We start from the raw sequence: 25,134 nt of genomic DNA, 5'->3' as shown, positions 1-25,134 counted from the left end.
TATTATTATTATTATTATTATTATTATTATTATTATTAGGCATCAGAAGAAGATTGGACAGATTCATGGAGGTAGGAAAGAGCTGACAGTGGGTACTAGCCATGATGGCTGTGCTCTGCTTCCATAGACAGAAGCAGTCATGCTGATTACCGTTTGCTGGACTCTTGGAGGGGAGACTGCTCTTGTGCCTGGGTCCTGCTTGCCAATTTCTCACAAGCATCTAATAAAAAAATATCATTATCTGGTTTGCCCCTGTGAGAGCAGGATGCAATGGGAGTAGATGGTCCATTGGCCTAGACTCCTCTTGTTATGAAAAGTTCCTACAAGAAGTTCAAATACACAAACTTGTTAAGCTTTCTGACTTGCCTTCCTTTCCCTTAACAATATTTTCCTCCAATATACTCATATGTAATTGATAATTGTTATTCATAAAAGAGGAGCTTTGGTTTCACCAGTTTGCAAAATTGGGAGACAAAAGCCATCCAACTATCACAAAACCAGATGTGCTCACCTGGGAATCTGTTTGGGGTAATCTTTGGATAATGTGATCCTGGCTTATTTTCATGGTTTGTTAACTGATGTTAAGGCAGTGTTCCCTGCTTTAGTTATCTGGCTTAATACAAGCCAGGCTCTTTGCACAAAAACTGATCTATAACAAAAGAATTGGGAAGGGCACTGGGGGAGGAGTCTCAGCTCCATAGCGTATGGAGCCGGGAATGATCACCTGAACTTGGTCACTGAGTGGTTAGTTATCCTGAAATCCAATAAGGCTGAGCACATTTGTCCAGATGACGTTCTGTTTTTCTCTTGGATAATGCAATTCTATATCTGTGTATTACGAAGAACAGGCCTGGCCTTTGGCATTGTGTAGATATCTAAAGTAGCCTTTATCTTTCTGTATTTCTTAGGTGATACCGGCCAAGGATTAAGAGACTGGATCAAAGGGGTTTTGAGTCACGATTTGTCTTTCCAGCATATAAAAGTCATTTATCCAACAGCTCCTGCCAGGTATTTCTTTAATGCATTTTCATACTAGCCTTCCTTTATTCCCTTCTTTAAAAACTGTTTGTTGTTAAGGTTGTAACTATATGACATAAAAGTTTGCAGATATGTCCTAAGTTGAATTTGCAAAACTACTTTTCTCCAGATATGTTGTGACATTCACATTTACCCCCAGTGTGATGGCAAGTTGTAAGATGTATACTAACGGATTGAGGTTGATGACAAGACAGAAGTACTGTTTTGGGGGGACAGGTGGCGGGCAGGTGTGGAGGACTCCCTGGTCCTGAATGGGGTAACTGTGCCCCTGAAGGACCAGGTGCGCAGCCTGGGAGTCATTTTGGACTCACAGCTGTCCATGGAGGTGCAGGTCAATTCTGTGTCCAGGGCAGCGGTTTGCCAGCTCCATCTGGTACGCAGGCTGAGACCCTACCTGCCCGCGGACTGTCTCGCCAGAGTGGTGCATTCTCTAGTTATCTCCCACTTGGACTACTGCAATGCGCTGTATGTGGGGCTACCTTTGAAGGTGACCCAGAAACTGCAATTAATCCAGAATGTGGCAGCTAGACTGGTGACTGGGGAGTGGCCGCTGGGACCACATAACACCGGTCCTGAAAGATCTACACTGGCTCCCAGTACGTTTCCGAGCACAATTCAAAGTGTTGGTACTGACCTTTAAAGCCCTAAACGGCCTTGATCCTGTATACCTGAAGGAGCGTCTCCACCCCCACTGAGGTCCAGCACCAAGGGCCTTCTGGTGGTTCCCTCATTGCGAGAAGTGAGGTTACAGGGAACCAGACAGAGGGCCTTCTCGGTAGTGGCACCCACCCTGTGGAACACCCTCCCAGCAGATGTCAAGGCAAGCAACTATTTTACTTTTAGAAGACAACTGAAGGCGGCCCTGTTTAGGGAAGTTTTTAATGTTTGATGCTGTACTGTTTTTAATAATTCGGTTGGAAGCCACCCAGAGTGGCTGGGGAAACCCAGCCAGATGGGCGGGGTATAAATAATATATTATTATTATTATTATTATTATTATTATTATTATTATTATTATTATTATTATTTGATGACAGAGGTAGGCTTTGACTTCTGATAATTAACCACTTAAAGGAGGAGGGCAGAACACTCTACCTCTGCTCTTCATTATGTACTGGGGTTCTCCATGAATTATCCCTCGGTATGAATAGCAATACAGGTTCCCTAGTTAATTGATAAATCCAGCATCCTCCATCTGAAAACAATCTTAGTGTCAAAGCCTCCAGAGAGCATTTATGCAAGTGCTTTTTGAAGTGGAACAATAAAGCTTTTTATTCTTAAAAACAAACAAACATTAGAGCAATTATTTCACGATTTTGCAGTACATGTAATTGTGACGCCCGCCCCCCCCCACATGTGCACATGTGTATACTACCCCCTAGAAAAAAATAAAAATTAATACTCAATTTCTATATTTGTTTTTTTAATAAATGGCTCTTGTTAGGATCTTTGGCTTCAGCGCTCTCACAATTTCAACCCCATTCACATTTCCTGAGTTACCTGCAGTGAGCCTGACACCACTGTTTCCCAGAGATAAGAGGAAGCCTTTCTAAAGCCGCTGTCCGTCCTTCCTTCCTTCCTTCCTTCCTTCCTTCCTTCCTTCTCTCTCTCTCTCTCTCTTTGGGCTTTAATGTACTGCTGTTATTGAGACCTTTATTAATGATGCTGAGGAAGGCAAGTCCAATCAGGGTGAATGGCAGAAATAGCTAATGTAGCATAACACTCTGTGCAGTGTTGGCTCTCGAAAGCTGTTTTTTTTTTTTTGATCCACTAATTAATTAATCTGAATTACTGGAATTAACCTGATTCAGTCTCCCTGGTGCCAGCTGTGCAGCCCTAAGATTTGCTGTGCCACTAAGTCAATGATTAGCATACAGAGCATGCCAATTGCAGCACAGGCATCAATTTGTGGGTGGGAATATTTTAGGTTTTGTGATGCCATGTTGCCAGGTCTGTGTGAAAAGTAGGCAGAGCCTTCTTTTTTCCTTCTTTTTTAAGCAGTGCAACCACAGCTCCCTTTCAGCGACAAGGCCAGCATGGCAGAGTTTGCCTGGAAAACTCATCAACCGATATGATAAACATCTGGGGGGAATACTTTTAAGTATAGGCTGTCTTCCCACAGTCAGAATTCGGTGTAAATCTGTGATTCCCAAACTGTGCTATGACAGGCAGACTTTTGGGCTGCAACAGGAACTGTAAGGTCCCTTGAAACATTAACAGAGAGTCTTGTGGCCCCAAAGGACTAACAGATTGAAAATGGCATACACCAGGCATCCCCAAACTTCGGCCCTCCAGATGTTTTGGACTACAATTCCCATCATCCCTGACCACTGGTCCTGTTAGCTAGGGATCATGGGAGTTGTAGGCCAAAACATCTGGAGGGCCGCAGTTTGGGGATGCCTGGCATACACTTTTACGGACTAACTACTTCAGGCTTCCCCAAACTAAGGCCCGGGGGGCCCAGATCCGGCCCACAAGGCTCTTTTATGCGGCCCCTGGCGACCCCTGCCGCCGCCCACTCTTAACTGCGCGGCACGGCACAGCTACCTACTTCCGGGTCTCCAGAGCATCAGAAATAGCTTGTGCGCATGCGGAAGCATTGTTTCCGACGCACTTCTGGGCCGGAGGAGGCCCAAGCACATGCGCACAAGCTACTTCTGGTGTCCCGGTGACCTGGAAGTGCACCGGAAATCGCGTGGGCGCACACATATGGGCACGTGCTCCCACATGCTCTGGCCCGCAGCGCAATCGATGCTGGCAGCACCGGCCCTCAACAGCGGAAGTTGGGGAAACACTGGACTACTTCATCAGATGCATGAGGTCTTACCGTGTGGGTGGGTGGGTGGGTGTGTTTTGTGTGTTATACACACTTAAGAGCCTGCTGAACCAGGCCAGCATCCCATCTAGTTCTCACAATGGCCAATCAGATCCCACAGAGACCACCAAGAGGCCAACCACATACACACACACACACACACCATAGTATAAATAGTGGCATCAGAAGGAAAGCAAGAGAAGTACAGCTGTTAACATTCACAAAAAGCCGGCACTTGGTAACACAGGGATTCTAGCATGGGTAAGCCAGTTAAAACATGTGTTGGGTCCATTGAGCTGATTCAGGCCACAAGGGATAGCATTGAAGGAGCCGCAAGACTCATGGGGTCTTTTCCATTCCTTCCTTCCATGCAAGCAAGCAATCCAGCTGGAACAACTTCCCCCTGCCCATGTACTGTTCTCAGGGATCTCCTGTCGCTGGGTCCAAGGACATAGTGCGTTAGCCAGTGCTTACATCTGACATGAGGAAGTGTGCCCCCTCCCCCAATTGCCCGTGACCCACCCCTGGGATTGCTGGCTGCGGCTGATGGGAATTGATAGTCGATAACAACTTAAAGGGGAGCCTCCCTCCCTCTGGTTTGCATGCAGGAGGTAAATTTAAGGGATGTGTTTTTCGAAAGCAGAGTTCTAGAAGGTTCATAGTTGTGGCCAAACGATACTTTTGCAAACGCTGGCAAACTTACCGGCTGGGAATTACGGTTTGCATTTGCATGAGTCATCGAATTAAGGGAGATGTAGAAATAACAACTGCATCAACTTTCAGTGGTTAAATATAACTTCTAGCGTAATCAAAGACATGCTTACTCAGAAGCAAGTCCCACTATGTTTAGTGAGGCTTTTTTTCAGGTAAAGCTGCACAAGATTGCAATCTTAATCTTTTTTTTTGTCTTTTCGATCATTGTGAGTAAATGTGCTGTAACTGAAGTCAGGGCTTTAAAAAAATACCATGCGCTGCCACGTCTGTCCAAGTGGTTTTTAAAAGCAAACGGGGCAGACATAGATGCAAATTTATGTTTCAGCTGCTGGAAGTGTGACTTTAGCGTTTTGTTTTCTTTTAAATGTCTAAATTTGAGCAGAAGAGCGCTCCTTTTGTTGTTGTTGCCTTTCTGTTAAATAGAAAGCGATAGTTTAAATTGGCATTGTAGCAGCTAACGTGGTCAAGTTAAAATTATGTCGTCTCGACTTTTTTTGAAATAACTATGCCATACCTTTTTCTGTTTCCCCATCGGCAAATCTAGGTCAAAGAATCTTTGCGTTATGTAGCACTTCTTTCTTGGAATTCTTCCTGCTGCAAATCCAGAGTTAACCTATCAGTAAGCAGAGACATGTGCTCTTTTCAATAACCAACAGATAACTTATGTGTTTTTTGGGATACATTTTGCAAAGAATTTTGATCTCTTTTCATTTGAGTAAATATTTGTGGAGCCCTGGAAAATGGCATTGCAGAGAAGTGTGAGCTGGCCCTGCCTGAGCTTACAGAGCAATGCAGACCCCCACTTACCCCACCTCGAGCTTCTCATAGAAGGTCCCTTGCTCCTTCTCTGGCCAGGGTACAGAATCACTAATAATAATAATAATAATAATAATAATAATAATAATAATAATATTTATACCCCACCCATCTGGCTGGGTTTCCCCAGCCACTCTGGGCGGCTCCCAACAGAACACTAAAAACAAAATAAAACTTGAAACATTAAAAGCTTCCCTAAACAGGGCTGCCTTCAGATGTCTTCTAAAAGTCAGATAGTTGTTTATTTCTTTGACATCTGATGGGAGGGCATTCCACAGGGCGGGTGCCACCACCAAGAAGGCCCTCTGCCTGGTTCCCTGTAACCTCACTTCTCACAGTGAGGGAACCACCAAAAGGCCCTCAGAGCTGGACCTCAGGCTGAACGATGGGGGTGGAGACGCTCCTTCAGGTCTACTGGGCCAAGGCCATTTAGAGCTTTAAAGGTCAGCACCAACACTAGTCAGTTTGGGCCTGTTTCAGGTATATTGGCAGCTACTTGATCCACAGTAGCTTTTTAAAAATCATAACTGGGCTGGATCAGTAAAATTGTGCCGGCAAGATTCCAGTGCATAGTACCCACCCAGATTCTCAAGCAAATATTTCATTAATTCCCATCTCTGTTCACCAACCTCAACCAACACAGTCTTGTCTGGATTGAGATCTTTATAGATGTCTACAAGGGAGTCAGGGGTTCCTGTACTTTGGTTCTGTTTTGTGGTGCATCAGTGAATCACAAGAGAAGTTCAAGTCTCTGCATTTCTTTTCTTCTGGATCTCTTTGCTTTTGGCAAATGGATGGTTTTAGGCAGGCAGCGTTAGAGAGTTCCCTTATAAGAGTTGTAGTCAAACATTTGGAGGGCTATGGGTTCTCAGCTAATTCAGGCAAAACCTAAGCCTGTTGGGCCCAGTTGTGCAAATTTCACTAGAGATTTTAGAACTCTATATTCTGGGCACCTTACAATTTGTCTCCCTATCCAGAAATGTGTTATTTCTCGTCACAACATCCAGGTAACCCCAAAAGGCAAAAACTTATGTTTTGGAGGCTCCATTCATTTATGATTTTATTCAGTACTTTTATAACTGCAAGATCAAGTGATGATTTACATGTGTGAATGGACCATGCAAAGAGAAAAACCCAACAGCCGATCAGCCAAGTATACGGAAATCAAGTAGAGAGAAGAAAGAGGTGTGTTTACACCGATGTGTAAGTCAGTTCTTCCAGGAGGAAGCTAGTAAAACTAGCACCAGGTGTACTTGAATTCTTTCTCTTAGACGTTGTAGTTTTTGCTTCTGGAGGGTATGCAGTAAAGAGATTAAAATGATCGTAGTTGCCCCAGGATTCCCCAAGGGCAAGTACTGAGTTCTTCCTCCTCTCCTGGAGTCTTTTAGTTGCCCTTGGTTCAGGCATTCACAGTGTAATATTCGGTGGGTTTCTAGCTTTTAATATTATATATATGCTTATTGAAAGTTTGGGTGCCTAGATAGTCCCTGAGGAATTTTATATTGCCAGCTTTATCCCTGCATATATATAAACCTGAAATGCATTCTAGCTTATACTTAAAAACCAATCCATTAATTCTTGCATCCTAAATTTTCTGAAAGTTTGGAGCCAAAGAAGTGATACAGGGGCAGGTTTAAAGTATATTGCTGTTTCTAGTAGAGGAAGGCTTCTTTTTTGTGTTAGAAATTATTTTAATCCTTTTTAATGATGTTTTGAGGTTTTGAAGTCGGCTTGGCTTTACAGCATATGGACATGGAAACTGGAAAACCTTACTGCAAAGCCTTAGGCGGAGATTCAGGAAAGTAATTAAGCATACGCATCCATCTTTGATGGGTGAAGAACTAAAATGGATGAGATCTCAGGCCAAGTGGTTAAATCAACTCACGTTGAAATCAGGGACACTTTAAACATTGTGTAACTTTGGTTGGGTCCTGCCCAGGGCTGATGGAAGCAGAAGAAATTTCAGCAGACGGCATTTATTACAATGAAGAAGCAGAGCTGACATTTTTAGATTGTTATTTTTGCAGGCGCACATACATTAATCTGCTCTTCAGAGTGGTGGTTGAAAACGTTGGCATCGGTGCTGATGGCGAACGCTTCTTTTGCCAATGGGATGAGAGCCAAGAGACGTCAGGAGCTAGTACCAGCGGATTAATCCACACAAAGAGGGACGTCAAGAAAAGAAAAGAAACCTCTTTGTTCTGTCGTTGAAGGAATGGCATCTTTACTATAGCCACGTCTACCCAGATTTAGCACACACAGTTTGCAAGAAAAGGCTCTGCTGGCTGCTTCTTTAAAAATAATAATAATAAAAGTGCAGTGTTTGCTTCTCTGCACAGCCTAATTGCCCATTAAAATTAGGCTTCAGATCCACACTGTATTGTCCCTTACCTGACAAATGTTTTATTTTGCTGCTAAACTGGATTGATAGTCCTGGAACTAGGCTGAGTTCCAGAGCTTCTTGGAAGGAGTGAGCTACAAATTCTTTTTTCTGTTACACTTAAAAAAAGAAAGATGAGAAGGGGACACCACCCACTGTTTAAGCACATGCATTTTGAACTAAACCTTCTCTTGCATTCTGATTTAGAAGAGCAGGTGATGTGCAAAAGGGTCAGGCAGGGTACCATTAGCGTTAATGGAGGCAAAGGATACAGACTTTCGGAGGAATGGCTGCACATTTTGAAAAGAACAGGGGAGCTCTGTATGAAAAGGGGAGTTCCATATGTGCATTGTGGTAACTATGATCCAATTGCATTGGGTTAATGAAGATCAAATTACACACAGTGGTGACATCTCTTGGGTTAAAGTATTTACCTTTGAGGGACTCCACCTTTGAGGGACCCAGGTGACGCTGTGGTTAAACCACTGAGCCTAGGGCTTGCTGATCAGAAGGTCAGCGGTTCGAATCCCTGTGATGGGGTGAGCTCCCGTTGCTTGGTCCCAGCTCCTGCCAACCTAGCAGTTCGAAAGCACGTCAAAATGCAAGTAGATAAATAGGAACCGCTATAGCGGGAAGGTAAACGGCGTTTCCATGTGCTGCTCTGGTTTGCCAGAAGCGGCTTTGTCATGCTGGCCACATGACCTGGAAGCTATACGCCGGCTCCCTCGGCCAATAATGCGAGATGAGCGGGCAACCCCAGAGTCGGTCACGACTGGACCTAATGGTCAGGGGTCCCTTTACCTTCCCTTTACCTAAGCCACCTTTAACACAGCTTCCATACATTTAACATGGAATAGTTTTAGTCGCATAGAAATATGGGCATGGAAGGTTTGTAAACTGTCTCCTTTAGTGGGAAATTGCACTGCAATTTCAAACCAAAGCCGTACCCACAAGCTGTTATAAACCCCATAGTCAACGAGTATAAATTCTGGTACACCTGCAGTTCCTAAATCAGTTGTCATTAAGGAGGAACCACATTTACAGATGCTGTTCAAGTCATCTATCGAAAATGATAATCCAAAGGGATGCAGTCTCATATAGGAATGGGCCAATATGCACCACGTAGGGAGCAACCAAGGAAATCATGAACAGGCACTGAAAAGTTGTATTTATTATTCATTATAATCTTTTATATGCCACCTTTAAAGCAGATGTTGCCAAGGGAGCATACAACAGAGTAATTTGAGGGGGGTTTTCTTTTTCCGTAAGATTTTGTTAAAGCTTTTTATGAAATAATAAGATAAAATAAACTTATCTAAATAAATTTAGTTACAGGTAGGTAGCCGTGTTGGTCTGAGTCAAAGCAAAATAAAAAAATTCCTTCAGTAGCACCTTAAAGACCAACTAAGTTTTTATTTTGGTATGAGCTTTCGTGTGCATGCACACTTCTTCAGATACGCTGAAACAGAAGAGTCTGCACACTTCTTCAGATACGCTGAAACAGAAGTCAGCGTATCTGAAGAAGTGTGCATGCACACGAAAGCTCATACCAAAATAAAAACTTAGTTGGTCTTTAAGGTGCTACTGAAGGAATTTTTTTATTTATCTAAATAAAAACAGAGAAAGAGAAAAGAAAACACAGAGTCCTCTCTCAAAGGGATCTCTTGACTCATCTCACACAGAAAGTGGTAGACCCTACCAGCTCTCTCACCTGGGAGCTTTCCTTTCTTCTCCCAGTCTCTCAACCTGGGAGGTCTTCCCTTCCCTGTCTCTCACTCAGGATCCTTGCATCCATTCACCACCTTCATGTGTTGGTGTAATCCTTGGACCCCCAAGGATACAACATGGCAATTTGATATAATATGTGAAAACACATTAAAGTTTTGCTACAAGCAGAGAGACATGGTACACTTGGGGCTCTTTTTAATCTCCTAGTTCTTCTAAACCGAGAGAATCGCAGGTACCTAGCCTCCAAAGCAAGTCAACAATTCAATATGGTGGTGCTGTTGCTTGGTTGATTTTATACACTGGTCTTAATGGTATCACACACAAACATACGCAGCTCCACTTACTGTGTATCTTAATACCAGGGCTGTCTGTGGTCTAGATTACTGGAAGGGCTTAAAAAGCCAAATAAAGAATTTCTGCCGTATGTTTTACATTCAAAGTAAATATGGTCTTGTTCACCTTGTGGAAATCTCCATTAGGAACGTGATACAAACAGCAAACTAAATCCACCTGCTGTATTCATAGCTGTAAAGAGAACCTGAGGCCAAGTCTGGTCTGTGGCTCCATCCATTGGCCCAAGACCTTGATGTTAAGTAAAACTTACTATTCTACCCTAAATCTCTGGCTTTCCCATTGACTGCCTTTTTCACTCTGTAAGATCTGATGAGTTGTAACAACGAACCCATCTAGGTACAATTGCTTGGGGCAATGGACTTCTTCCCTAACACAGCCATCCCTTCTTGACATATATTCCCTCTAAATTACTAAGACAGCCACCCGTAATTTGAGCCTTACCTGGGTGGCTGAGTGACAGCCATCCATCACCACCCCCGCCCTGGCGCACATGGAGAGGCCCTAGGACGTAGCATGGCTTCCTGATTTCCATGGCTATATATTACAGTTTTCTTCTTGCATGTTTTTCATCGACTTTTCTTCCAGACCATATACACCGATGAGAGGGTCCTTATCCAACGTGTGGCATGACAGATATAAGATCTCTAATGATTGCCCGGAACATATTGAAACCATTGACTCAATGTGTCAAGCACTTACGAGTTTGATTGATGATGAAGTTAAAAGCGGCATTGGAAAGAACAGGATACTCTTGGGTAAGATTTAGAAAGAAGAAAATATTTGACATTTGTAAGAGAGCTCATCCTGTGAGTGGAGCCAAACCGGGGAATGTGGTGAGTGGTTATAGAGGCTTTGAGCAGCCAAGGAATCCCTGAATGCTTAGGTAGGGGTTGTGCTAATGGCTTTTTGGTGCTATCTTCAGCTGTCCCCTCTTTTGGGTGGTCTGGAACCCCAGCAAGGTGAAAGTGTGGGGTTCTGCCTATCTGAGGTTGACCAAAGGGTAACGGCAGGGGTAGCCGAGTTTTTTGTAGCAGTCCTCCAAGGAGCAGGTTAACAGGGAAAACAACAGATTCTACAGTCTATGTAGCCAACTGCTGCCTTTTTATATATAGAATCATAGAATCATAGAGTTGGAAGAGACCACAAGGGCCATCCAGTCCAACCCCCTGACAAGCAGGAAACACCATCAAAGCATTCTTGACATATGGCTGTCACGCCTCTGCTTAAAGACCTCCAAAGAAGGAGACTCCACCACACTCCTTGGTAGCAAATTCCACTGCCGAACAGCTCTTACTGTCAGGAAGTTCTTCCTAATGTTGAGGTGGAATCTTCTTTCTTGTAGTTTGAATCCATTGCTCCGTGTCCGCTTCTCTCGAGCAGCAGAAACCAACCTTTCTCCCTCCTCTATATGACATCCTTTTATTTATTTGCACATGGCTATCATATCACCCTTAACCTTCTCTTCTCCAGACTAAACATACCCAGTTCCCTAAGCCATTGCTCATAAGGCATCGTTTCCAGGCCTTTGGCCATTTTGGTTGCCCTCTTCTGGACACGTTCCAGCTTGTCAGTATCCTTCTTGAACTGTGGTGCCCAGAACTGGACACAGTACTCCAGGTGAGGTCTGACCAGAGCAGAATACAGTGGTACTATTACTTCCCTTGATCTAGATGCTATTCTCCTATTGATATATTTCAAGGCTCTTATATGTGATTTTCTCTTTTATGGTTTTATTTGTAAAATGCCTAATAAAGGTTTGATAAGTAAGTAAGTAAGCTATCTTCTGACATTATAGTTGGAAGCAAGTTCTGTTTCACCAGAATTCGTAACACGGAGGTTCTGTTGCAAAGAGGAGACCCATCATCTGCTTCATTTGAGATTGGTCTTTTGAAGGCATGTGCTCTCAACACCACCTAACATAGGTTTTCTTTGCATCCCAGTTGGGATAAGAAGTGGAGCAGCAGTTGGAACAGATGCCATCTTATTATCTGAAAACGGGAAGTTCGGCTGTGCAGAACTCTGTTGAAAGAGCTAGCAACTGCACAAGAATAATGCTAATTTATTTGGAAAGCGCTCCAGGTTTTCCAGGCACAGTACATAAGTTAAGATTAAGAAAACAGTGCCGTCCCTGACTGCAGGCTTAACCTTCTAATAGGCATACTTTAATTAAAGGGAAAAAAAGGGGATAGGGAGGAATGAGATTCAGCTGGATGGCCCAATTGCAAGAAGCAAGCTGGTGTCCATGTGTTGGGTTTTCCTTGCTGCATGCAACACCACACTTCTTGGAGGAATGAGATGGTGTTCCTGGGAGGCGGTAGAAGCACTGCTTCTGTTTCAGAGGAATTGTGGCAATACAAGCCAGAAATACGTGAAAAGCCCTAAGTAAACACACTGACTTTTCATGGCTACCTAAAATGTTTAGATAGGGTTTAATTAAATAATGTTTAGCTAAGGTTTAATTAAAGACCGAGAGTAGGAGGTTCAATCCTAGGGGTTACGCTTTGAGAGGAAGCTGCTTGTGAAGTATTCATTTAGACCAGGGTTTCCCAAACTTGGGTCTCCAGCTGTTTTGGACTACAATTCCCATCATCCCTGACCACTGGTCCTGCTAGCTAGGGATGATGGGAATTGCAGTCCAAAAACAGCTGGAGACCCAAGTTTGGGAAACTCCGATTTCGACCCTGCAGCCTAAACCAGGCTTCAATTCACTATTGTAGGGATTTTTTTTTTTAAGATGATAACTTTTTTCTTTATTTCATTTATGAATCGTTTCTTATGAAGCATAGTGAAGCAATGTCACAATACAATAACAAAAATGCAAATATAAAAACTATTTTGAACCCCCTAAGCTAGTGACTGTGGGGGTGGGGAGTCACAAAAACTAAGTGCAAAGCTGATTTGACAGGAGTAAATCAATCGTTTAATTTTTTGCCGCCTTTCCAAAGTTCAAACCATGTGCAAGGCAGCTTACAACATATAAAAAAATTACAAACATAACTAGTCATAAACAGTAAACAAAACGTCAAAAAATACAAACTGGAAAATTTCCACATAAATCATAAGATCCAAAATAAAGATGTAAAAAATTAACATCAACAATGTTATAAATGTGAGAATATGTGGTATAGAGGCAGAAGGAAGTTAATGTCCAGCTTTAGGAGGAAAGATGGGGAAAGTCCCACTTCTCAAGCGTAAATCTTGGCACTGATGGGACCTGTGGATAGAATACAGCCCATAGGTTGACAACATACTATGCCCTCTCTTCATGTGTGACTGGGGATCTTCCTGTGCTCATATGAGGAAAAAGTTCTCTTCACATTTAAGTGAAATTGGTGTTGAGAGCACACCAATGAATAATCCAATATTGAGAAAATTTGCTTTTAATGTGGGAATGTCTAAAATCCCATCCAGATGCCACCAAGATCCTGAACGATAGAGCCAAAATACTCCTTGCCTGTTTTCTTTCTGGATCTGGCCACTCCCTGCTCTTTGAAGGTCCCTGTTTGCCTTGCCTTGGTGGCTCATTGCCCTGGCTTGTGGGAAATGGTCCACAGAGTCTGTTTGATCTGGTTTTGCCATTTTACCTGCTGACACTGAAGCATATGAAGAGGAGCAGGTGTCTCCCATAGGACCGGCTGGGAGGGCAGCTACACACAGCCCATTGCACCGAGGCCCAGAAAAACAAGGTCTTGGAGGGGGCTCTTCAGGAGAGACATTTTCTGTCTGGAAATTCACTTTTTGGAGAATATGTTTTTGCGTGGAACTGCTCTGCTTCACAGAGATGGCTGAGCTGACTGGTGGCTGCCCAAGGAAAACTTCCTTTTGAGCTATTTAAAAAGAGCAGGTGAATTACCGCACCATTTTTAAAAATAAGAATAAAGTAATGCAGTGAGTACATATTGTATCTTAAGATCTCATCTTCTTTTCTTACATAAGTGAAAAAATAATAACTCTGTAATTCAACTGGTAAGCATCATTTCAATAACTCGACTAGTTCGAGCCAAGCTTTCTCTTGGTTTAATAATTGTCACTTTTTCCATTTTTAACAACCTGCCAGTTTTTAAGCATCATTTCTTTTTTCGTCTATTTAAATACGTTATGCTAATGCACATTAAGTTCATTCTCTGTTCAGACCATAGCTCAACGCAGAGCACATGCTTTGAGTGCAGAAAGTCTCAGGTTGAACCCCTGAGATCCAAGGTTTGTTTGCATTTTCAAAGGATCACAAAGTAGTTGTCACAAAAGACCTCTGAGACCCCAGAGATCTGCTCCTAGTCAGAGAAGAATATAAAAATACACTGGACAATAGATGAGCAGATAGTCTCATCTTTGTGCATACCAAGTCATAGGTTTAAAGGCCCCTTTCCAAATTAATTCATGGGCAACTAGTCACTCTTAATAACTGATGGCCCTGGATATGACTATTGGTTGGTTAATCGGTTAGAATGTTCCCTAGTGTTTCTTGGTTTGTTTTCTTTTTGTTTACCTAGGTATTTGGAGATTTTAAGTTTGGCCTCACTGTAGTTTTGCTTGTTTCAATTATGTAAGAATGGTTAAATGTGTTGTTTCTTAGATCTGTTGCTATGATTTTGTTATTTTTGTATATTGCATTTTCTCAGTTCATCTTTATTACTTTGTTCCCCATTCTGGGAAAATACAGTGGTGCCTCGGAAGACGAATTTAATTCGTTCCACGAGTCAATTTGTTTTGCAAAAAAATCATCTTGCGAATCGCGGTTTCCCATAGGAATGCATTGAATTTTTATTTTTTATTTTTTTGCCCATGGGAACACATTAATTAAATTTCAATGCATTCCTATGGGAAACCGGGATTCACTAGACGAATTTTTCGCAAAACAAATTCATCTTGTGAGTCACCATCAGATCGCAAAACACATTCATCTTGCGAAAAATTCGTCTTGCAGGGCGATCGTCTCAATTGTGGCTCACCAGATGTTACTGAACTCCCATCATCCCTGACCATTGGCCATGCTAGAAGGGGCTGATGGGAGTTGGAGTCCAACAACATTTGAAAGGCCACAAATTCCCTATCTCCATTTGCCTCACATATATTGCAGGATCAGGTGCAAGCTGCCATTTTTACCTGTGCTGTACTAGCAGTGGAGTAAAACCGTATATGATTTTTAGCTTTCTCTCTCAAAGTCTTTGCTTCCTCTCTTGTAGTTTTCTCAGGACCGTCCCCCCCTTTTTTTCTTCCTTCTACGAGTTTGGTATGCCGCAGAAATGCTGATCCGAGCCAATGGGTTCCTGCCACCTGTAGTCACTTTCATAAGCAGCCAATGAAAATAAACCTTCTGCGACAGAGTCGTAGACTCGACAGAACGCCAAGGAATACATGCATGGTCTTTGACCCCTTGTTTCATTACAATAACACAGGACACACAACCACAGTACTTTCTTGATTGCTAGGCTTCTTCCGTAGCTACTGAGCCGTGGGAGAAGGAATATGAAAGTTGCCGTGTTTCCTATAAAGATTGGCATATTCATTGTCTTCTGGGTCTGGACAGGATGAAGAAGAAGAATGAGAAATGGTACTGTCTGTTACTGAATAACACCCTCCACTGAACCCACTGAAATAACTTGACTGGGGCAACTGCTCTGCTTCGCTGTTTTGTGCCAAATGCCCCCCATATGTTTTGTGTGACCAATTTTAGACTTAAATGGCAACCACTGTATTTCTGCTGAAAGTGTATATGCACAGTAAACTTGCTCACTTCAGTAAGATTTAAGCAGCATCACTGTGCCAGGATTGTAGTCACAGCCAAGTTTCGAGGCACTATGTTCTGTTGTTTTTTTGCCGCAGGCAACTTACCACATATAACTGAGATGATTAAACAGACCTTGTATGTCTCAGTCTGTATGGTATTACAGTGATGTCATTGGACAGGCATATTTTGTCCATCCAGTCAAGTGTTGTTGTTAGAGAGGGAAGAGGATTTTGTTTGGTCCACAAGGCATTTTTGTAAAAGAAGGCTTCTCCTGACGTGTAATGCAATCATATAAGGAATATCAATTTTATTTATGATGAAATTGTTTTGCTGGTTTTGGAACTTGTAGGGATGGTTTTTCTTGTGTTTCAGGATGTGTTGAATTGATTTTATTGTTTTCAGAGCTTGTGTTTTTCTGTTTTATTATGTTTTTTGCTTGTACATGGCATTGATGGCTTTATGCTGTAAAGTGGGCTGTAAATTTGTTTAATAAGAAGAAGCAAAATGATCTAATATGCAGTTCCTGGACTAATATATACACTGATCAGAATGTAATTATCCTTGATATACCACATAATGAACAGAAGCCACTTGGGCATTAAGGAAAAACCTCTTAGCAAAATACGTAACAAATGTGAGTTTGTTGGGAAAACATTTAGCAATGAGTGCATTGAGATAACATGTGATAACATATGTATTTAAAAGCAACTTTAAGAATTACTGGTACTTTTAAAAAACCCTATAGATTTCTGCAAACAGTATGAAATGGACTTAAAAATGAAACATACAAAATTGACACTGACAAGTCCATTTCATACATCCCTAGTTATTGCAATATACATTTTATTTTTAGATTTCACTTTAAACATTGGAAATTGGCCCCAAAGTTCCCTTGTTATGACTGTGCCATCCATATTATGATCAATACGAGCTTATGCAGGACTAGTGTAGGTTTTCATGGTAAGAATGGTGCTTTGAAATCTCAGCTTTTTACCTTCAATGAAACCCACTGTTTCCAGACCAGGGGCCTGCAAAGCTTTCCCTCTCCTTACTTCTCCTGGAGACCACGTTTTTCTGAGTAATAAACTGCAGGCTCCCCCCCCCCCTACAAAACCTAATTTCAACAAACCAACTTCTGGCATTCAGTTTTTTCCTGAATAGCAGGGACCACATGAAAGCCGTAAGCTTTTCTGTCCTCACAGAAGGTGATTGCATTATCAGGTGCCAGTGAGTAATTGCAGGTTGCTTTGTGAGCTCCAATGAAGTGAATTTTGAAAAGAAATGGAGAGAGAAAAGTTGCAATCCTGCATACCCCTAGCTTAGAGCCAGGCCAATTGATATCAGGGGGACTTAATTTTGAATACACATGCAAAGGATTCTGCAAATTCAGAGCGAGGTTTCCGTGTGCTCCACGTTGCCTCTGTATTCTGAAATGCACCAGCGTCTGACCATAAATATACATCTATTAATACAGAGCGAAACTTGTCCACTGTATTTTTACAAGTGTTGCGGTGATGGCATCATTCGCTGGAGGGCATAAGGAAATAAGTAGAGGAGAAGTAGAGCAGTTATTTCTTTTTTTGAGCAAAGTGCGTGTGAGGGACAGGGGATATCGCGAAGTCCCTCCCCTCCTAAGTTCAAGCCAATCCCCGAGCACAGGGGGAAGCAGAGAGAGTTCCGATTCCAGTGGGGAAGCAGGAAGTCGTGTCCGAGGCTCAGGCAAGGTAGAGGAGCCAGGGTCCCAGGTGGGACAGGAAGGGGCGAATAAGGGCGGGAGACCCATCCCCCCAACTCCGGAATTACGCAGAAAGAGGAGGGGAAAGAGGATGGGTCTGCCAAAGCTTTTGTGTTGGAGAAAGACGCGCCAAAAGCCATTAGGAGGTTCTGAAACCGACTGACAACATCACTCCGTGTAAATAGCAATGACTTGAGCACTGTAAATACGCAGCACCAATAAAAGAATAAAATGCAGAGCTGCGTAGCGTCGTTACTCTGAAGTAGTCCACTCCGGCCACTGTGACAGCAACCTCCTAATCCTTTTTGGGCTACTTTGGAGTTGCCGGGATGAGCGTGTCAGAGGCGGAGAAATGGCGGCAGATCGCGGAGCAAGCCCAGCAAGAACTGCAACAGCTGTCGCTGCAGGCGCAGGGGGAATTGAAGGCAGCTAAAGAGGAGACTAAGAAGGTCCAGGACGACCGGCTACAACTTGCGGAACAGGTGAGAGCGCTTCAGGAAAAAGAGCAGCAATTAAGGGCGGTGGCGGTAGACCTCCAAAACAAGCTGGATGCAGAGAAAAACAAGGCGGGAGGGGCACCCCAAGTCCAAGTGCTGCCAGGAAGGAGAGCCGGGACCCTAGTAAGCAAGTTCAATGGAGACCCGAGGGAATTTCAGGGCTTTGAGACTGAGATTGTGTATGCTCTTGAGCTGCACCACGATGAGTTCCCTGATGATGAGCACAGGGTAGCGTTTATTGTGGAGCACCTTACCGGGGCAGCCAGGGAGTGGCTAAGACCGTTAATTGCAACAAGGAATCCTTGCATGAAGAATGTCAAACTATTTCTAGAAGGTTTGAAAACGATGTATTCGTCCGATAGTCATATGGACCAGACTAAGGAGGAACTTCATAATTTACGCCAAGGAAATATGACAGTTCGCGCGTATTGGGCGAAATTCACCATGCTGGTGCACAGATTGGGGTGGGAACTAGAGTCCCCCCCAATGCAAGCGGCGTTCTACTTGGGGTTGCATGAGGAGGTGAAGGATGAGCTCTCGAGAGGTCCAAAGCCCAGTAATATGGATCAGCTGAGCAAAGCGGCTCTGGCGGTGGGGGTGAGACAGGAATCCCGGTGGAGCGACAAGCAAGCAACGCGCGCAAAGCGGGCTTGGTTCCCACGGTCGCAGGAGAAGCCACTCCCCCAACAACCCTTTCAAGCCACGCCTGGGGCCAGTCAGGACCAGGAACCCATGCAGATTGATAGCGCGCGCGCGCGGGCTTTTCAAACCCCAGCGGCGCCAAGACGCAAGGAGGGAAGGGGTGGGAATTGCTTTCTCTGCAACTCCCCCCAGCATCTCGTCAGAGACTGCCCACATCGCAGGGAGTGGCAAGGAAAGGCGGGAACGGTTGTGCCCTCCCCCACTGACGCAGCACCACAGCAGGGAAACGGGAAAGCCTGGCTGCAGGAGACAAGGGGCGGCAGCCAGGCACAGTCAGCAGACAACAGCCCCAGCCCACCCACCCGCACAGAGAGGAGCAGAGCCAGCCCACCCCTCCCAGAGCAGGAGTGGTTCTAGAAGTGACGCTCACGCTTCCAAATGGCTATCCCCTGACAGTCCTCGCCCTAATTGACAGTGGGGCGTCAGCGAACTTCTTCTCGAGAAACTTTGCAGAAGAGCACCAGATCCAGCTTCTGCAGCTGGATTTTCCTCTGCACGTGGCAACCATTGACGGCAGAGAGCTGCTGGGAGGGGCCATCACGCATCAAACCCCCCCCATGAGAATGACGGTTGGAAGGCACTCAGAGACACTGGCATTCAACGTCACCACCATCTCAGACCCCCCCATCGTTTTGGGCATGAGCTGGCTGGCGCACCATGACCCCTCCATAAGTTGGCACCAGAGATGCATCACTTTCGGATCGGACTTTTGCCTGGAACATTGCATGCAGCACCAACCAGGGGAGGGGCCTCCGATAGCCACGGTGGCCACCATGCACGTCAAAGGGGGTGAAGCGATACCCAAGCCGTACTGGGACCTGCAGGAGGTCTTCAGCGAAGCGGAGTCCGACCACCTACCCCCACACAGGCCTTTTGACTGCCAGATCAACCTGGTGCCAGGGGCAACTATACCCCCAGCCAAGCTGTACGCCATGTCAGACCAGGAACTGGAAGATCTGCGCGCTTTCATCGACAAGAACCTCAAGCGGGGGTTCATCAGAGAAAGCAAGGCAGCAGGGGGCAGCCCGGTCTTCTGGGTGGACAAGAAAGACACGCAACAGCGCCGTCTTGTGGTGGATTTTAGACGCCTGAATTCAGTGACAGAGCCAGTGGCTTTCCCCATGCCCAGAGTGGATGATCTCCTGACAGCGGCACGCAGGGGCAAGATTTTCACCAAGCTAGACCTGAGGGGGGCGTACAACTTGATCAGGATCCGGGAAGGCGATGAATGGAAAACCACGATGTTCACGCCTCTGGGCTCTTTTGAATATCTGGTGATGCCCTTCGGGTTGCAAGGGGGCTCAGCATGCTTCCAGGCCTTCATGCACCACGTCCTGGGGTCCCTCCTCTTCAGGAAATGCTTGGTCTTCCTGGATGACATCCTTATTTACTCCAACGACCCAGTGCAGCACGTGAAAGATGTCAGGGAGGTGTTGCAGCGCCTGAAGGAGAACCACCTGTATGTGAAGCTGGAGAAGTGCAAGTTTCACACCAAGGAGGTGGACTTCCTGGGCTACAAGCTGTCAGACAAGGGGCTGGCGATGGACAAGGACAAGGTGCAGGCCATCCTGGACTGGCACAGCCCCAGGACTCGCAAAGATGCCCAACGCCTACTAGGCTTCGCCAACTTCTACAGGAAGTTCATCAAGAACTTCTCTCGCGTTACGGCTCCCATCACTGACTGCCTGAGAGGCAAGCAGAAGTTCAGGTGGACACCAGAGGCGCAAGCAGCGTTCGAAAGCCTCAAGAGGGTGTTCGCCTCAGACCAGAACCTGTTCCACGTGGTTCAGGACGCGCCCCTACGCGTGGAGACAGATGCTTCTGATAAAGCTGTGGGCGCCATTTTGTTGCAACTGGACGCCAACCGAGAGTGGAGACCCTGTGCCTTCTTCTCCAGGAAATTGACTCAGCCAGAGCGAAACTACACAGTGTTTGATCGGGAACTTCTGGCGATCCACGCTGCGTTCCAGCACTGGAGACACTTCCTGGTGGGCGCCAAGCACCCCATCCAGGTGTGCACAGACCACAAGAACCTGGAGTTCTGGAGAACTGCCAGGGTGCTCAACCAGCGGCAGATACGGTGGGCAGAGTTCTTCTCGAACTTCAACTTCTCCATACACTACATCCCGGAAGAGCAGAATGTCAGGGCGGATGCCCTCTCCCGCAAGCCAGAGTACATGGAGGAGGAGGCGCCACCGGCACCCAGGCACATTTTCCCCCCGTCAGCATGGTCCTGCGGAGCAGCAGTGGTGAGCGAGGCAGAACTCACAGCACTGACGGCAGCGGATGAATTTGCCAACCGCATCTGCAGAGAACTGAGAAGGGGGGGGGAGCAGGCAAAAGACTTTGCAGAACGCAGGGGGCTGCTTTTCTACAAGGGTGCACTGTACCTGCCCACCACCCAGCTTAGACGTACGGTCCTCAAGCAGATGCACGACAACCCAACGGCGGGTCATTTTGGGAGGGACAAAACCACTCACCTAGTCATGAGACACTTCTGGTGGCCAGGGGTGCGGGAAGATGTTCGAGACTATGTACGGGGCTGTGACACCTGCCAGCGGGCAAAGGTGGTCAGAGCAGCGCCACCGGGATTGCTGGAGCCCTTAGCCACGCCACACAGGCCGTGGGAAGTGGTGTCCATGGACTTCATCACAGATCTGCCTTCTTCCAGGGGCAAGACCGCAGTGTTGGTGGTGGTGGACCTCATGTCCAAAATGTGCCACTTTATACCGTGTGCCAGGGCGGTCTCGGCAGAAGAGACAGCCAAACTGTTTGTGGATCACGTATTCAGACTGCATGGATTACCCTTAAGGGTTATTTCGGATCGTGGCCGCCAATTTGTTTCCAGGTTCTGGCGGCGGCTCATGAACCTCCTGCAGGTGGAGGTCAGCTTGTCGACGGCTAGACACCCGCAGACCAATGGACAGGCGGAGAGGGTCAACGCCATTCTGCAGCAGTACCTGAGATGCTACGTCAGCCAGAGGCAAACGGACTGGGTGGATCGCCTGCCACTGGCAGAATTTGCCTACAACAATGCGGTGCACGTCTCCACAGGGGTGTCGCCCTTTAAGGCCAATTACGGGCGTGACCTCAGATCTTTCCCTGAGAGGGAGGGGGAGGAGGAGGAGGAGGGCCCACAGGCTGAGGATTGGGCAGAGGAACTGGAGACGGTGCACCAGCAGCTCAGAGAACACTTGGAGAGAGCCAAGGAAGCGTACAAGAGGGGGGCAGATCGCCACAGGCGACCGGGGGAGGTCATTAGGGTGGGGGACAAAGTTTGGTTGTCCTCGGAGGGCCTTCCCATCAGAGGGCGATGCAAAAAGCTGGCGCCCAGAAGGTTGGGCCCCTTCACGGTCACGCAACAGGTCAACCCGGTGGCATACAGGCTGGCACTGCCAGAGGACATGAGGGTGCACCCAGTGTTTCATAGATCGCTGCTGTCGCCGTACAGGGAAAGCAGCAGGCTCCGAGACAGCGAACAAACCCCTGAGGGAGGGGGGGAGAGGGAAGGCAGGGAGCAACTCAATGAGGCCACAGCCATCCTGGATTCAAGGTGGGGGGTGGGGGGCCTGGAGTACCTCATGGCATGGGAGGATGCTCCACCGTCCCAGAATGAATGGGTCCCAGCCACTCAGATACAGGAGGAATTCCTGGTAGAAGAATTTCACGCCCTTTTTCCCCATAGACCCAAGCCCTGGCACATGGAAAGGGAGGGGGAGGGGGAGGAAGCACGGGAGAGCAGTTCACCATGGCGCTGGGAAGCGGAGTTTGAGGAACCAGAGGATGAGGTATGGGTGTCACCGAGATCCACCCAGTCAGAGGAAGGAGCAGATTGGCAGAACATTTTTACCCCCACCAGCTCTGACGCCACAGACTTTTTGGGATTCCCGTCCTCCCAGGCGGAAGGGGGGGGCTTGCAGGACTGGGGGGAGGTGTTCACACCAACGGGCTCGGAAAGCACTGAGTTCTTAGGCTTCCAGTCGTCACCGACACCTGGGGGGGACCTGGGGAGGGGTGAAGGAGAGCTTGGGAGGGGGGTGGATGTGAGGGACAGGGGATATCGCGAAGTCCCTCCCCTCCTAAGTTCAAGCCAATCCCCGAGCACAGGGGGAAGCAGAGAGAGTTCCGATTCCAGTGGGGAAGCAGGAAGTCGTGTCCGAGGCTCAGGCAAGGTAGAGGAGCCAGGGTCCCAGGTGGGACAGGAAGGGGCGAATAAGGGCGGGAGACCCATCCCCCCAACTCCGGAATTACGCAGAAAGAGGAGGGGAAAGAGGATGGGTCTGCCAAAGCTTTTGTGTTGGAGAAAGACGCGCCAAAAGCCATTAGGAGGTTCTGAAACCGACTGACAACATCACTCCGTGTAAATAGCAATGACTTGAGCACTGTAAATACGCAGCACCAATAAAAGAATAAAATGCAGAGCTGCGTAGCGTCGTTACTCTGAAGTAGTCCACTCCGGCCACTGTGACAGTGCGTAATAGTCGTTCATACCTACATTTTCATAGCAGACCTGTTGTTTCAGAATATACCTGGAGATTTTCCACTACAGCCTTGATGAGACAAATGGGAAGCCGTTTTTGTTTTGTTTTTGTTGCAATCCTTGTACATTTCCCTGAGAGTAAGTCCTGTTGAACTCCGTGGGATTTATTTCCACGTTTAAGTGCACAAGATTGCACTTTTATTCTGCAAAACTTTGTATATTTGCTTCTTTGGGTTCCACTTCTCCCATGATTTCAAGTCACGGGTTTGACAGGGTTGGTTTTTTCGTCCTGCTGCTTTTCCCCGGGAAAACCTGCTGTTTACCTCTTTAGGTTTTCTGCAGATTGACGTTCGTTCTGATCCAGCAGTAAACCCCTGGCTTTCCCAGGGAAAGTAGCGGGGCAAACGAAGAACCTCTCAGACTTGTGCCTAGAACCCATGCGACAAGCAGTATAAAACATTGACCACACAGAAGGGTGGATGAACCCTCAGTAAGCCTGCATAGAATCGCACTGCTAGATTCCAGTTTGGTCTTCATAATTCACCATGGCATGGAAGGGAATTTGTGGCCATCCAGATGTGGACTCAAGCTCCCATCATCCCTGACCATTGACCATGCTGGCTGGGGCTGATGGGAATTGGAGTCCAGCGACATCTGAAAGACCACATTTCCCCCTTCTCATGCTTGTGAGGAGCCACGAAAAAAGAGGGGGCACCAAGTAAACCAGAAGTCTAATTGAGTTGTCTAAAAGTATGAATAGTGCCTTGGAATCCCCGCGCAACTGGAACTATACAGTCCTTATGTACAGCGAAATATATTGTGGGGCAGAGATTGATCAAAAATCAAGAGTGTTCATCGCAGTCAATATGGACTGGGCTGCACAGACATTTGGCAGGCCTTTTTTCCTTGTGAACAAAGGTGCAGTCTGTACAACTTGATTAAGTTTTAGCTTGCTCAAACGTGTTTCCTACAGGGTATTGGAAAGCAGAAAGTCATCACTGAAATCATTTCCGAGAGCTCTGAATGTTTGCTTTAACATTGTTTTCCCCCTTAAAAATCCATAGGTGGTTTTTCAATGGGAGGAGGCATGGCAATGCACTTAGCCTATAGGTACCACCAAGATGTAGCTGGAGCGTTTGCTCTTTCGAGCTTCCTCAGTAAGACCTCTGCTGTTTACCAGGTGCGTGCTAACTGTTTGTCCCATTGTGAGCATTTAAAATCTCAGAAGGTTGTGCCCAGAGTATAAGTGACAGGGACCCCTGTACACTCCCTTTTCAATATCTTTTAGTTGAGCAAAGGTCATGATTAATCTGTGGTCTCAGCTTTAAAGCTACTGTAAGATCTCTGGTACAGTAAACAATGATGGGCTTAGATGGACCAATGGTCTGAAAGTAGAAAGCAGTGGACAATTGCTTATTGGTCTTTCTGCAGTTCCTTACACTTGCTGGCTATTCCATGCACTCACTAATCTAGGTGTATCACTGAGTATCCATGGTAAAATATCGCCCTTTGTTTCTCTATTGTGGTAACAGCTCAGATATCTCCTTTGCTAACAGGCACTGAAGAAAATTGAAAGGGAGCCACCAGAGTTATTTCAATGCCATGGAACTGCTGATGAACTGGTTCTGTATTCGTGGGGTGAAGAAACCAACAAGGTGTTAAAATCCCTGGGAATAGCGACTACATTTCTGAGCTTGCCAAACCTTTATCATGAACTAAACAAAAGTGAGCTGGACAAACTGCAAGCTTGGATTTTGAAGAAATTGCCAGAGCAACCATGAACAATAAATGAAAGTATATATGGAAAAGAAATGCCACTTCTCATGGAGTTGTCTGTGCTTTGTGGCTTTCAACCATGTAATATGATTACTTCCTATTAATAGAAGTACTTCCTTTTTTCACAGATATTCAAATGAAAATATTAAAAACACTCAGAAAAGTAAGTTGCCATAAATTTCTGGAGTTTTATCTATTTAATTTTCCAGGTCTTGGTTGTGCCTATCACTTGCCTACAATTTGGGTATCTATTAAACAGGATGAAATGGAATTATCAAGCACTAGCAGGATCCCATCTCAATATGATGGGAAGGGTGTGTGTATGTTCACATATTGGGACAGCCTGCAAAGTCCGTAAACTTGACTTGGTG

At 45.8% G+C, this 25,134-nt stretch overlaps 1 protein-coding gene across 1 annotated transcript in view; it reads left to right on the top strand.

Annotated features, from left to right (window-relative positions):
• Window positions 1–24,930, top strand: part of LYPLAL1 (lysophospholipase like 1) — a 29,520-nt gene extending 4,590 nt beyond the window's left edge. The window contains exons 2-5 of the mRNA XM_035111358.3: window positions 909–1,008; window positions 10,431–10,600; window positions 24,052–24,167; window positions 24,544–24,930. Of these exons, the coding sequence (XP_034967249.2) occupies window positions 909–1,008; window positions 10,431–10,600; window positions 24,052–24,167; window positions 24,544–24,768 (611 nt within the window). The 3' untranslated portion in view covers window positions 24,769–24,930. The remainder of the gene's footprint in view (window positions 1–908; window positions 1,009–10,430; window positions 10,601–24,051; window positions 24,168–24,543) is intronic.
• The last annotated feature ends 204 nt before the right edge of the window (window positions 24,931–25,134 follow it).

This window comes from Zootoca vivipara, chromosome 3 (assembly GCF_965207765.1).
Source record: "Zootoca vivipara chromosome 3, rZooViv2.hap1.1, whole genome shotgun sequence".
Lineage (NCBI taxonomy): Eukaryota > Metazoa > Chordata > Lepidosauria > Squamata > Lacertidae > Zootoca > Zootoca vivipara.
Note: the sequence above shows the minus strand (reverse complement) of the source record. Positions and strands in the feature narration are given on the sequence as shown.